This window comes from Canis lupus, chromosome 31, assembly GCF_011100685.1.
Source record: "Canis lupus familiaris isolate Mischka breed German Shepherd chromosome 31, alternate assembly UU_Cfam_GSD_1.0, whole genome shotgun sequence".
Classification (NCBI taxonomy): domain Eukaryota; kingdom Metazoa; phylum Chordata; class Mammalia; order Carnivora; family Canidae; genus Canis; species Canis lupus.
Window position 1 is genome coordinate 38,728,436 of NC_049252.1, and position 14,757 is coordinate 38,743,192.

Sequence of the window (14,757 nt, forward strand, 5' to 3'; positions counted from 1 at the left end):
AAGCGTCACTGAGGTATAATTGGTATAAACTGTATGTTTAAAAGATGCAATCTAAAAAAAATAAAATAAAATAATAAAAGATACAATCTGATAGGTTTTGAAGACGTTTACATGCGAGCAGCCCTCTGCACAGGGAAGGTAACGAGCCTACCCACCAACCTCCCCGTATCATGGTGCCCTTGGCAATCCCAGCCTCTCCCCCATCCCACCCCCAGGCAACCAGTGATATGCGCTCTGCCCAGATAGATTAGTTTGCATTTTCTAGGATTTTACAAAAATCACAAGATACGTACTTTTTTATTTATTTAAAGATACGTACTTTTTTATCTAGCTTGTTTCCTTCAGCATCATTATTTTGAGATTCATCCGTGTTCATGGCGTTTAAAATCAGTAGGAAAAAATAAAATAAATAAAATAAAATAAAATAAAATAAAATAAAACCAGTAGGTCACTCTTTTTCATTGCTAAGTAGTATTGAGTTGTGTGGATGAACCACAACTTGTGTGTCTGTCCAGCCGTCGGTGGCATTTGGGTTGTTTCCAGCCGTAAACGCTGCAAAGGAAGCTGCTAAGAGCGTTCCCTTCCACTTCTCTAGGTACCTGGGAGTATAAAGGGTGGGTCAGAAGACAGGTGCAGGTCGTATTTTTCAGACACCGTCACGCTCTCCCAAAGTAGTTGTGCCCCTTCACACTCCTGGCCGGGCTGCGTGAGGCTCTGGTTCCTTCCCGTCCCGGCGGCCGCGGGGCAAGGAGCCGTCCGGGCTTCCTTCCAGGCTGTACGGCGTCTCCTTGTGGTTCTGACTTCATTTCCCCAGTGACTTAGGAAGCTGAGCGGCTTTCATGTGCTATTTTGCGTCTGTATGCCTTCTTCCATAAACTGTCCAAAACTTTTCTCACTTCTTACTCCGTTGCCTAATTTCTTACCGTCTTCAAGAATTACTTATATATTCTGGTTCTGAGATCTATATCAGATACATGATATGAAATTGGGTTTCTTTCCGTTCTCTTAATTGTCAGAGACCAGATAATTTTAGTTTTGATAGATTCGTATTTATCAACTTTTCTTTCTTAAGTCATGCTGTTGATGTTCTATCTAAGAAATGTTTTGCCAAGTAAGTGTCACAAAGATTTTTCTTCTTAGAAAATTTATTGTTTCAGTGTTTAAATTTAGGACTATATTCCATTTTGAGTTAATGTTTGTATAGGATGCGGGGTATGAATTGAGGTTCTTTTTTTTTTTTAAGATCTATCCAGTTGACCCAGTACCATCTACTGTAAAATTCATTCTTTCTCTACTGGATTCCTTTGCATCTTTATTAAAAAACCACATAGAGGTCTGTTTCTGGATACTAATGTCTTCCATTGATATTTTTGTCTGTCTTTTAAAAATTTAGTTTAATTTATATTCATTAGTTGGGATCCCTGGATGGCTCAGCGGTTTCGTGCCTGCCTTCAGCCCAGGGAGTGGTCCTGGAGTCCGGGATTGAGTCCCGCATCAGGCTCCCTGCATGGGGCCTGCCTCTCCCTCTGCCTGTGTCTCTGCGTCTCTCTCTGTGTGTCTCTCATGAATAAATAAATAAAATCTTTTAAAAAAATAAAATAAATAAATTCATTAGTTAACATATCATATATTATTTAGAAGTCAGGGATTCATAGATTATATGTAACACCCAGTGCTCGTCCCATCCTGTGTCCTCCTTCATGCTCGTCCCCCAGTGACCCCATCACCTTCCTCCAGCCGCCCTGTTTGTTTCCTATGATTAAGAGTCTCCTATAGTTTGTCTTCCTTTCTGATTTCGTCCTGTTTTACTTTCCCTCCTTCCCATGACCCTCTGGGCTGTTTCCTCTAGTCCCCGTGTGAGGGAGGCCGCGCGATCATGTCTCTCCCCGGCCGACTCGCCCCCCTCAGCATTACGCCCTCGGCTCCCCCCACGTAGGTGTAAATGGCGAGATCTCCCCCCTCTGACGGCGAGTGACACCCGGGGTGCACAGGGACCACGTCTCCTCCCTCCAGCATCTGTCCGTGGACGTCGAGGCTCCTCCCGCGGTGCGGCCCCCATGGACACGGCCACTGGGAACGCGGGGGTGCAGGTGCCCCTTCGGATCACTGTGTTTGTATCCTATGGATAAATACCTAGTAGTGCAATTGCTGGGTCATAGACTAGCTCTATTTTTAACTTTTTAGGGAACCTACACAGTCTGTCCTGATGCCAATATTACACCGTCATGATTATTAGTCTTATTGTAAGTTTTGAAATTGGGTAGAATTAGTTCTCCAACTTTGTATTTCCTCCTCAACGTGGTTTTGGCCACATAGGTCCTTTTTGCATTTCATAGTAATTTTATTTTTTTTATTTTTTTAAAGATTTTATTGATTTATTCATGAAAGACACAGAGAGAGAGAGAGAGGCAGAGACACAGGCAGAGGGAGAAGCAGGCTCCATGCAGGGAGCCCGACAAGGAACTCTATCCTGGGACTCCAGGATCACACCCTGGGCTGAAGGTGGTGCTAAACCGCCGAGCCACCCGGGCTGCCCCATAGCAATTTTAAAGATTTTATGTGTTTATTTGAGAGAGAGAGAGCATGAGCGAGGTGAGGGGTAGAGGGAGAGGGACGAGCAGACTCTGCGCTGAGCATGGAGCTGACGTGGGGCTTGATCCCGTGACCCTGAGATCACGACCTGAGCTGAAATCAAGAGTTGGATGCTAACCGACTGAGACCCAGAGGTGCCCCCACAGGAGTTTCATAATCAGCTTATCAATTTCTATATAAAACCCTGTTTGGCTTTTGATTAAGGTTGCAATGAACATGTAGATCAATTTGTGGGAGAAGTGACATCTTAACGATTTTGAGCCTTCTGGGTGACGGCACAGATGCCTCTCCACCTCTTTAGGCTCTCCTTTTTCTCAGCAGTGCTTAGCCCCTTATGGTATACGTTTCTTACACATCTTTTGTCAGATTTAACTTTTAAATGTTTTGTATCTTTTATGCTGCTTTTTAAATATCATATTTCTGGGCAGCCCCGGTGGCTCAGTGGTTTAGCACCACCTTCAGCCCAGGGCGTGATCCTGGAGACCCAGGATCGGGTCCTGTGTCGGGCTCCCTGCATGGAGCCTGCTTCTCCCTCTGCCTGTGTCTCTGCCTCTATCTCTCTCTCTCTCTGTGTCTCTCATGAATAAATCAATAAAACCTTTTTAAAAAAATAAATAAAATGTCATATTTGTTTCAGTCTCCAGTTGTCTGTTGCTGATATAAAGAGATAATAGTTCCAATAGGTGTTTTATAAATTTCACCGAGTTTTCTTTATAGATGGTCACGTTGCTTGTGTTTTAGTACTTCCTGATAGTCCAGAGGCCTTGTTCCTTCCTCCGTGGCACCCAGACGGGCCCTCCAGTATGATGTGGAGCTCACGGGCCGAGCACACACCCCCTTGTCCTGTGTGCAGTCTCAGGGAGAGCAGTCAGTCTTTCACCACGAAGCGCAGTGTTAGCTGTGGGGTTTCACAGATGCCTCTGTCAGCGTAAGGGACTTTCTATTTCTAGTTTGCTAAGAGGTCTTTAATCAGGAATGAATGTTGGATTTTGTCATGTCCTTTTTTTCTACTCTCAGTAGAGTGGATCATTTAGTTCTTTTTTAGTTTGTTAATATGGAATATGGTGACATTGATGGAGTTCCTTAAATATTGAACCAACTCTGTGTTCCTGGGATAAACCTTGTATAGTCGTTATGTATTATTCTTTTTAAATGTTGTTGGATTTGAGGACACCTGGGTGGCTCAGTGGTTCAGCATCTGCCTCCAGCCCAGGCCGTGACCCCGGGGTCCTGGGATCGAGTCCCACATCGGGCCCTGCATAGAGCCTGCTTCTCCCTCTGCCTGTGTCTTTGCCTCTCTCTGTGTGTGTGTCTCTCACGAATAAATAAATAAAATCTTAAAAAGAAAAAAATTGTTGGGTTTGATGTGCTAAAATTTTGCTTAGAATATATATATATATATATTTATTTATTTATTTATATATAATATATATATATATTTATAGCTGTGGTACACTGGCCTGTAGTTGCCTTTGAGTATCTTTGTCAGGTTGTTTTTGGCGTAGGGGTGATACTAGCCTCATAAAGTGAACTGAGAACCATTTCCTCCTCCAGTTTTCTGGAAGAATTGGTTTAGAATTTTTCTTTTTTTAAAAAATATTTTATTTATTTATTCATGAGAGACACGGAGAGAGAGAGAGACAGAGACACAGGCAGAGGGAGAAGCAGACTCCATGCAGGGAGCCCGATGTGGGATTCGATCCCAGGACCCTGGAGTCACGCCCTGAGCCGAAGGTGGCGCTAAAGCGCCGAGCCACCCGGGCTGCCCTTAGATTTTTTTCTTAAACATTGGTCGAACTCATCACTGAAGCCATCTGGGCCTGAGGTTTCCTCTGTGAGGAAGTATCTACATATTCACTATCTGTAACAGGATAGATGTAGGCTACCTGTGTTATCTGTTCTTCTCTTGAGTGAACTTTGGTGATTCATGTCTCTCGGGAACATTTGTCTGTTTCATCTCAGTTGTCGCATTTATTGCCATGAAAGTGTCCATCACATTCCTTTATTATCCTAGTAACATCTGAGTGTCTCTGGATGCCACGCCTTTCATTCCTGATACTGCTGCTCTGTGTCTTCTCTTTCCTCAACTATTTACTTAGAGGATTGTCAGTTTTATGGATTTTTCTGTAGAGAACCAGCTTTTGGTTTCATGGGTTGTTGGTGGTGGGTTCCCCCCCCCCCCCCAGTTTTCTGGTTTTCTTTAAAAAAACACTTTCAGCTCTGATCTTATTATTGTCTGCTTACTTTGTTCCAGTTGCTCTTTTTTTTTTTTTTTTTTTTTTTTAGTTTTTAGGGCACTAGCTGAGGCCGTTGTTTTGAGACCTTTCTTTATTACTTTCACAGCACTTCACAAATTTTGTCAATGCTGTGTTATCACCTTCACTCCTTTCAGAAGACTTTGTCCCATGGGCTATTTGGATGTCTGCTATTCAGTTTCATAATATTAGGAGATTTTACAGAGATGAATCTGTTGTTGATTCTTAGTTTCATTTTCTAACTTGAATCCTTTAAATTTCTGTTTGTTTCACAGACCAGGATGAGGTATTTGACAGTGTTCCATGAAAACCTAAAAAGAACGTATCCCTGCTGCTTGTTGGGTAGAGTGGTCTGCAAGTTGGTTGAGTGTATTGTGCGTGTCTTTTATGTCCTTTTATGTCCTTACTGATCTTCTGCTTCATCGTTCAGTTACTGAGACAAGAGTATTGAAAATACCGTGCTTTTGTCTATTTATCCTTCCAACTTTTTTCAGTTTTTACTTGATGGATTTTATAGTTGCATAGTTAGGACTATGGGTTCCTTTTAATAAATTGTGGATTCCTTTTAATAAATATATCCTTTAAAGATGATAAAATAATCTTCTTTATCTCTCTTATTGTTCCTCATTCTGAAATATTTTTTGTCTGGCATTAATGGATCCTCTCCTATATTCTTTCAATTAGTGCTAGCGCAGTGTATTTTTTTCCATCCTTTTATTTTAAACTGTTTTACATTATTTTGTATCTAAAGCATGTTTCTGGTAGTCAGCGTGTTTGGACCTGCTCTATCCCCCTCCCCAACTAACAATCTCTGCCTGTTCATTAGGGTGTTTAGCACATTTACATTTATTGTGATATTGATATGGTGAGGTTTAAATCTGTCATTTTGGTACTTACTTTTTACTTGTTCTGTATTGTCTTTGATCCTCTTTTTCTCTTTTTCTTCCTTTGCATTATGTCTTATTTCTTTTTAATTCCTTCTTGACTTTTAGCTCTAACCTTTTGTTAATGTAGTGGTTTATACCTTTGCTTATCACAGTCTGCCCTCAAGTCCTAGTAGACTACTCACAGTTCCTTCTCTCCTGGCCTTTGTGTATTGTTGTGGTACTTTTAACATTTGCATATGGCAAAAATCCCATGCTACACTATTATTTTTGTTTCAACAATTAGCATTTTGTTAATTTAACCTTTTTATTCTAATGCCAGTATAGTTAATATATTGTGTTATATTGACAGTCAGTTAGCTTTTAAAGAGATTTGCCACTTCGGTGCTCCTCATTGCTTGAAGTAGATCCTTGTTTTCATCCCCTATTGTGACCTTCTGCCTGAAGGACTTCCTTTTACATTCCTTTTGGTGCAAGTCTTCTGTTGATGAATTCTTTCAGCTTTGAGATGTCTGGAAAAGCCTTTAGTTTGCACTCCTTTTTAAAATATATATTTCTGGGCAAATACATTTTTGCTGAAATGGTGGGATTTTCTTTTCTTCTCCTTTTAGCACTTGGAAGATATTGTTCCCTGTCATGCTGTGTGCACAGTTCGCAGTAAGAAATCTGCTATCTCATCTTGGCTCCTCCATATGTGGTACTTTTCCTCTGGCCGTGCTCGACATTTTCTCTTCATACTGGCATGGAGCAGCCTGTCATGATGTGCTTTGCTGTGGTTTTCTGCACGTTCCTCCTGCTTGGGTTTCATTGAGATTCTTATATATGTGCATTTGTTGATCTCATAAAATTTGGCGAATTTTTATTCATGTTTTCTGTATCCCCTTCTCTCTCTCCTCCTTCAGAACCTGGTTACTTGGGTGTCAGGCTGATAGGTTTGTCTGACAGATCACAGATTTGCTGGGTTTTCTTTGTTTCCAGTGTCTTTCCTGTGTGTTTCATTTTGATTAGTTCCTTTTATTGTGTGTTTAAGTTCACTGATCTTTTTTATATTCTAGATATTTCTATGCAGTGGTTGATACCATCAGCTGTTTACCTAAACTCTTCACATCTCTGAGTGAGCCTCAGGCATGTTCTCTGACCCTTTGAGGCAGTTCTGGCCCAGTCTTGAGCAGTGTGTGCCCTGATCAGCCCTCCACTGATGGTGGGGGCCCCTCTGCAGCTCTCTTGCCTGTGTGCACCATCCTGTGGACTCTGGCCACCTTAGTTTCCTGAGCTCTTGGTTCAGGGAGTCTGCAGACCTGCCTGGGCTCCTCCTTTCCACAGTGCTGCCTGGACAGCCCCAGGACAGCTGCTGGGCACTCATGGGGCTCACTTCATATGTCTCCCGTCTCTCAGAAACACTGCCCTTCCTTGCTTGATGTCCAGGTTCTCGAAGGCTAGTGTTTGATGTATTTTGTCTGGTTCACTACTATTTTAGTAAGGAGGGTAAATCCAGCAGCTGTTACTCCATCTCACCCAGAAACAAAAGCCTGAACTTATTTTTAACTCACAGTAAAGCAGAATGCCCATTCTTGAACACTGGTCCCTTCTGTGTCATCCTCCAAAACAAATGCTCTTGCAGTCTAGACCTGATTGTGCACCTGGCATCCAAGCCAACTGGTTGTTCAGGATTGGTTTTGGTTGGAAGTTGCAATAACATCTCCAAGTCTTGGCCTGGGTTCCCTAGAGAGTGCAGCCTGGGGAGAGAATTTAAGGTGCTTTCCTTGGCAAGGGTGAACTCAGAGCAGCAGAACAGACGAAAGGGAAAGTATGACAGGAAAGGTGGCTTTGGCTGCAGGAGAAATTGCCCCGCAGGGCTGCTCCTCCCCTAGGAGCCCTGATTTGGGGGTGGAGGTGCTGAGGGCTGTGTGACACAGCAGAACCCTGGTGTCTGTGGCCCATCTGTCGCTCCACCTGCTGTGGCGGGCCGAGGAACTCGTATATGGAAATCCACAGCCATGAGATGGAGGGTGTGTGACCAGGGTGTCGGGCTGAGCGGGCTGAGCCTTATCGCTGTCCTGTCCTGGGAAGAGTGGCCACACGCATCTCACTGTCTCAGCAAGATCAGCATGTAATGAAGATTTAAACCCTTTTAAAAATACATGATGGCTCTGTCTTCCTGTTTCTTTTTTTGTTGGGAAATGGAGTCATAGGCAGGCCACGGGTCTCATTCCTGATGGCCCACGGGCAGAGGTTCCCTTTCCCTGGTCAGCTCGGGCCTCCCTTGAGGGGCTTAACTAGATCTTCCTGTTGCTCTTTGCTTATTGACGGGACAGTTTTATCAAAATTTAACCAAAAGCTGTGAGTGCTGTCCCACCGTGACGTGCGTACCAGGGGCCGTGCCAGCGCCCTGTGCAGCCGCGCAGTTCGTGAGAGCGTTCCTCGACCTCGGGGCAGTCCCAGCCAGTGGGATTTCTTTTTAGGAAGGCAGTTTTGTGGAATTGGTTTGTAACTTTAGTTTGATTTTCCTGTGTTTTAAGTGGTTTCTTGAACTATGAGGTGAGTTTGCTAATTGGTTCATTATTCCTGCTTATCACCAGACATCCAGCGGGGTGTGTTTATGGGTCACTGTAAAATTTATACACGGTTAAGTAGAAGACTTTTTTAGTCAGCCTGACCTGGTTTGCTGGTATCCTCACTGCTCGTGTGCAAACGGCATGTACGTGCCCAGCCATTGCACGCCTGGTGTGTATCCATCAGAGATACGTGCCTGGGAACATGTGGTCAGGAATGTTCACGCACACACTCTTCAAGACAGCCAAGTACTGGAAGCCAGAACGAGGTGAGTGAGCCTAGGTGGCTTGCCCCGGGGTCCCGTGCGGCGGGAAGGCTGGCAGGCTGCAGCGCACCCGGAGTGAACGGTGCCACGCACAAGGGAGTCTGTTTGTGTAACACCAGTCAGCGTGCTGGGGCCGGCGCCGTCCCACCCGGGCAGGGCGCCCGTGGAGCCAGGGAGGCTCTGATACCCGTGGGCGCCGGTTGGTGACGGATGCCAGGATGCCGGGCGCTGCTCACTTTGTGAGAACTCCTGCGGCTGTGCCTTCGTGGTTTGTTACACGTCAGTGGAAATGTTTACGTCAAGTAGAATAACTCGCTGCCCACGTGTTGGAATGAGAGTCGTCGGCAGGTTAGCAGAAAAGGCGGGGTCCTGAATTCCTCCTCTGAATTAGCCTCTCGCCGGGGGTGTCAGGAGCCGAGGGCAGCCCCCGGGGTTCCCACGGCTAGCGGGCGGGGGTGGGTACCGCGGGAGGAGCTGCGGGGAGCCCCGAGGGCCCAGGGAGCACCGGTGAGTGGCTGGCCTTGCAGGTGAGGAGCAGGGACGCCTGCGGGCATCAGGTGGACGTGGTGGGAAGGCCCGGGAATGACGAGTGTGGCGCTCCAGCCGTCCTGAGTGTGGGCACAGCCGGCGCCCAGTGTCCGCTCACAAGGGCACGGACTCAACAGGAGACACCTTCTGGTCCCTTTAAAGAAATACTGCAGACACGGGTGACGTGTAAATACGAATTTTCATCCTGCTTTGAGACGAGTGTGCTTTGCCGTAAGACCCGGGGTCTCTTCCGTGACACGGCTTCACCGGCCTTCGGGCCAGCCTGCCGGTCCGGGCTTTCCCATTCCGTTCGGTGGGGGTTATGGTCGCCCAGGGCCCGGGTAGAGCGAGGGCCCGGTGGGGGGGCTTGGTCGGAGCTTGGTCAGCGCCCCGGCCGCCAGGACACGCAGGCCGCCCGGGCTGGGGCTGGGCTCCTCCTCGGGGCGCCGCTCACCGGCCGACTCCGTCGTGGGGCGTCTGAGTCCAGGTGGGCTGTGTCCCCGCCGAGGCTGGGTGGTCGCGCCCAGGGCACCCATGGGGGGACGTGAGCGCTCAGCTCCCAGCTATCTGAGTGTCTTCTAAAAACCTCTCGGCCCACCCAGTGAGACTTGGTTAGCCAAGACCATCTCAATGCTCTAAGGAAAGGTTTCAGGCTCCTTGTATGGCAAGTGGAGGGTGTGCGGGGCGGGGAGGCCTGGCCACGCCTGGCCCGGCTGCGGGGCGCTCGGGAGGGGGCACAACCTCGAGGGGCCTGAATTAACCCCCCCCGCGGCTCGCGCCCACACCCCTAGCTCTGTCGACCGGAGCGAGCTCAGCAGTGCCCCACGGCTCCAGGTTTCCGGGGGGGCCCTGCCCGCCCCACAGGCCCGGTCAAGCCGGTTACGGGCATCCCCAGGCAGCCCTGGGCTGGGGGCCGCACCTGGGCCGCACACCCACGAGGCGCGTCCTCCGCTGCACCGAGCCCCGTGCTGGGTGCCGGCCGCCACGTCACCTGGCCCGTGTCCCTCTGTTCCAGGCATCAGCAACGCGGAAGCGCGGCAGCCGGGGAAGGCACCCAACTTCAGCGTCAACTGGACGGTGGGCGACGCGGCCATTGAGGTCATCAATGCCACGACAGGGAAGGACGAGCTGGGCCGTGCGTCCCGCCTGTGTAAGCACGCCTTGTACTGTCGCTGGATGCGTGTGCACGGCAAGGTACCGGCCCCACCTCCCCGCAGCCCGTCCCATGAAAGCCCCGCGCCGTCCACACGGCCGCTCCCAAACCTTTTTGTTTTCACCTTGAAGCGAGGCCCTGGCCCTCCACCCCGAGCAGCCCCGGGGAGTGCCCCCGCCCTGCCCGGCCTCCCCGTGGGGCCCTCTGTGCAGGATTCCGCCCAGAGGAGGGCAGAGCCAGGGCTCGCGCAGCCCGCAGAAGCCTCTAGGCCTTTGTTCGTGGCGGCAGCAGAGTCCGGTTCCCCACGGGAGCTCTGCTCCATTGGCACTTTGCTAGATTTCCTTTACCGGGTGTGGCAGGTGCTTGTTACGACGCTGGCGGCGCCCTCGGCGGAAGCTGCCCAGTTCGGGGCCCCGGTCCCGGGGCAGCAGGAGCACCCGAGCTGCCGGTCTTGCACCCTGTTTAGTCTCAAGAGCCGCACGGACCGAGTCAGGCAGCCGCGGGAGGCAGCGCCTCCGGGCCCCTCGCCGGGGTAACGTGTACGCGACCCCAGGGGTGCTGTGCTTTTAAATAGCTGAGAATATTAACGTTGAAATTGGAGCCGACGGCTCGTGGGTTCGGAAGCACCTCCGCAGCGCCTGGGGTCTGCGTGGGGAGAGCGCTGGGGCCCCCCCGGTGACGCGGCCCCTCCCGGGACGGCACCCGGACGCCGGCACAGGACAAAACGCCAGATTTTGAATGTCTCACTGAGCTTTATTTCCTGCTGTTACTGCTTCAACACCTGTACTTGTGTTTTAACTTTTTACAGGTTCCCTCCAACCTACTGCGCTCCAAGATCACTAAACCCAACATGTACCACGAATCCAAACTGGTGGCCAAGGAGTACCAGGCCGCCAAGGCGTGTCTGTTCAAAGCGTTCATCAAGGCAGGGCTGGGCGCCTGGGTGGAGAAGCCCACCGAGCAGGATCAGTTCTCTCTCACCCCCTGACCGGGGGCGTGGGGCGGAGGCTGCCCGGTCCAGCGCGGTCTCCGCAGCCCCACGTCTGAGCCGGGGCGGGCGTGGGGACGCGGGGTGCTGGGCGTCCAGCGCGGTGTCCGCAGCCTCACCTCTGACCTGGGGGCAGGGCGTGCACTTTGGGGGGGTCCGGGGGGGGTTGGGGTCCAGCATCCCCACCTGCATCCCTCCGCAGCAGCATCACACCCCTTCGAATTAATCCAGTGACTGCTTCCAATCCCCGTTTCCGTTTAGAAGTCGAGTTCTACTGAGTAGGGCTTCCTTAAGTTTAGGAAAAATAGAAATTACTTTGTGTGAAATTTTTGGATAAATAATTTATTCAGAGTTAGGAACGTGGTTTATAAAGTAAGTAAATGTATCAAGTCACTCCTAGGCCACCTTATTTTAATTGCAGAAGAGCATTTATCTGTGGAGAAGGTGAGAAAGTAGAGGCAGGAAGTAGAAGCCTGAGGAGACCGTGACAGCCGCGCGGCTGGCAGGTCCCCCCGACGGGCCACCGCCCACGGCTTCCGCCCACACGGGGGACCCCGCACCCGGGGCCGGCCTTGCGCGCGCCCGAGGCCCCCCTGGTGGCGGCCAGCGTCCGTGGGGGCCCGGCCCGGGGCCCTGGCACCCCTCCCTCCGCCCCCAGAAGCGTCTGAGGTCCTCCCAGGTTCGCATCATGGAAAACGTGCGTTGGGTCACTTGTAAATAATCAGAGGCAGCACGCGGGCAGCGATCCTGCGCCCAGGCAGGTGTCCAAGCAGTATTTCATGTTGCGGGTCTCGGAGGATCCGCAGGGGCCGCCGCACAAACCACAGCCCCAAGCCCCCCTCTTCCTGTCTCCGAATCTAACGGGCGTGGAGGGCCGTCCAGACCTTCACAGGATGGAAATAGAATCGATTAAGTAGATAGACTCGTTCTTAGGAAATGCCACTGACGGCGTATTTTTAAATTATTCTCTCCAGCTTTTATCAAAGACGATGTTTGAAAGTCAGTATTGAGGCTGGGAGCTGGTGAGGCCGCGCGCCGCGGGCGTCGTCCCACCAGGGCCTGGACGCTGGTAGTCACGGCAGGGAAGGGGCTCTGCTGGCCGCCGGGGGGCCCGGGCCGAGCCAGCAGCCGGTCAGGAGTGTGGGCCCGGGGCCGGGGCCGCCTCGGCCTGAGCCCAGCGATCTGCACCAGTTGCCTTGTTGCTTCCACTCAGGATCAGACAGGAGCCCGACCGGGCTTCCTGCCCCGTTTGCATGAAGTGGGGGGTCTGGTGGGTGCTGTAGGCAGAGACGCGGTCCCCGCCCCAGCTCGACGGACTCAGAGCACGCGCAGCAGGAGCGCAGCGGCTGGTGTCCCCTCGCCCACACCCCACGCGCTCAGAGCAGGAGACTCGGAGCCGCCGGGTCCCCGGCGGTGGCACCCGGGGCGCGTGGAGCCGCGGGGCTGGCGCCGCAGGGTCGCCCACACCAGCCGCCCGCCTGCAGCGGCGCTCGCCCGGCCCCGTGGGGCGGCGGGGGTGTGGCCGAGCAGGAGGGGTGTCAGCTGGTGTGGCCGCCGTCCCCACGCAGACGCTCCCGCGCGCGGAACATCCGTGAGCCGCTGCGTTTTTACTCTCTCTATAAATGGTATTTTTTCTAATGGGGATTGGGAGATGGACTTAGTTTTTAAAAAAAAAAAACACGTGGATTTTGATGAAAAGTTGAGTGGAAACATGTTGCACAAACGTACGAACCCTTCCCGGTCTGTCCGGCTGCCTCCGTCCCATCAGGTGACCGCGAGGTCGGCACGGTCCCCGCGCCCCGAGCAGAGCGGGGCCGACCGTGCTGGCGCCGCGTGGACCCACGGGCGTCGGGGGACGGAGGGCCCCGAGCACCTGAGCACCTGAGCACCTGCGGGGGCCTCGGCCCGGGGCTGCGTGTCCGAGCAGAGTGGGGCCGACCTGCGGCTCCTCCAGCGCTTTCCACGGTCCCCTCGGCCCAGCGCCCGGGGCGCCTTCCTCCAGCCCGACAGCGCCCGTAATCAGGACTCTAGGGACTTAAAGATCTGACACAGCCAAGGACTGGATTTTTGCGAAAAATCTTCCATTTTGAGGCCATTTTGACCGGTGGGGGGTGGGCGGTTCTCTTCCGTTTCCTTCGCCAAACCCGACCTGCTCGCTCCGGGAAGCCCCCGCCCTCGTGGGGTGTCCAGGCCCGCGGGCACCTGTCCCGCCAGCGGCAGGTGGGGGGTCGGGTGTCCCTGCGCCCGCGTCAGCCCCGCCCCCCCGCCCCCCCCCCGCCCAGGCCAGGGACCCCGCAGAGCCCCAGGTCCCATTCTGAATCAGAGGCTTATTGATTCATTTAATCAAATCAAAACCAGTTGTTTTGTTTTAAAACGTGCAAGCCAGCGTCTCAGCAGGCGTTCGTGTCTCTGGAATGTGTTGTTACCCCCGGGCTCCCCGATACCCAGACCACAGGATCGCTGCCTTCGTGGTAAAGACGGTGTTTCTTGTCGTTTGCAACAGCGGGGGGTGGGGGGAGACCGAGGGGATCGGTGTGCGCTGCCCCGTCCACAGACCGTCCGCCCCGACCCCAAATCATCTAGGGAAGTAGAGTCAGCTGGCTTTCCCACCTCCCAAACCTGTGAAATTAGAGAATCTCGCAAAAGATTCCTTTTATCAACCCCAAACCGTGTGAGTGGAAAGGGCGGGGTGGCCGTGACCGCGCCTGTCCAGTGTTGTGTGTCCTCGTCGCCTGGCGTGTCCTGCGCCCCCTCCCCAGCCACCCGGCCGGTCACGGCCCCGGGGCCCCCGCGGAGGACAGGGTCGGACTCCATCCTGACGCTTGGCTCCTCTGGTGCGGCCGTGCACACCTGTCGCCGTTTGCGGGGACGAGCCCGTGTCGCTTGGCCACGCCGTGGGCTGCTGGTGCTTCGGGAGCCGCCGCCCGTGCCCCGGACGCGACCACGAAGGGTTCAAGGCGGTCTGTGGAGTGTCCCCAGAGCGAGCCCGTGAGCAGCTTGCTTCTCCAGATACTGGGTCGTATGCTTTTATTTTGTTTTATTTTAGAATCTGGACACTTTATATGAATGTAATTCAGCCAACACCCCTGTCGCCGAGCCCCCGGTTCCTCTGTATGTATATTGATGTATATACCACGCGTTACGACCTGCATGAGCCCCCCTCGCACCCAGACCAGCCGGAACCAAGCATGAGACGCTGTCCTACAGACAAAGGATTGGAGATGTTCTCAATAAAAGACACAGTGTTCCACCAGCGAGCGTGCCGGGTCTTCTCTCTGTCCCTGTGCACCCCCCCCCGCCCCTCCAGCCGCCCCCCACCGGCCTGGCGCTGCCCCCGCGCTCGGGCCCTTCCCCTGAGCCCCGGGACCCTGGGTGCACGTCCCGCCCACCCCTGGGGAGGACGGTGACACTCGTCCCCACTGACCTGCCGACCTGGGGGGACGTGGGTGGGGAGAGCCGGGCACCGGGGTGCAGGGCGGGCCTCGTCCTCATAGACCAAGGGGCCGGTGGGATTTGCACTTCGAGGTAAAGAAGCGCGG

At 52.4% G+C, this 14,757-nt stretch overlaps 1 protein-coding gene across 4 annotated transcripts in view; it reads left to right on the forward strand.

The window, feature by feature from the left end:
* ADARB1 (adenosine deaminase RNA specific B1) overlaps positions 1-14,471 on the forward strand; it is a 138,329-nt gene extending 123,858 nt beyond the window's left edge. For 3 of the 4 annotated variants that reach the window (XM_038581661.1, XM_038581660.1, XM_038581662.1), the window contains exons 10-11: positions 10,093-10,271; positions 11,039-14,471. In XM_038581661.1, coding sequence (XP_038437589.1) covers positions 10,093-10,271; positions 11,039-11,218 — 359 coding nt within the window. In that variant the 3' untranslated portion in view covers positions 11,219-14,471. The remainder of the gene's footprint in view (positions 1-10,092; positions 10,272-11,038) is intronic. The other variant, XM_038581663.1, reaches the window with a different exon arrangement.
* Positions 14,472-14,757: the final 286 nt, after the last annotated feature.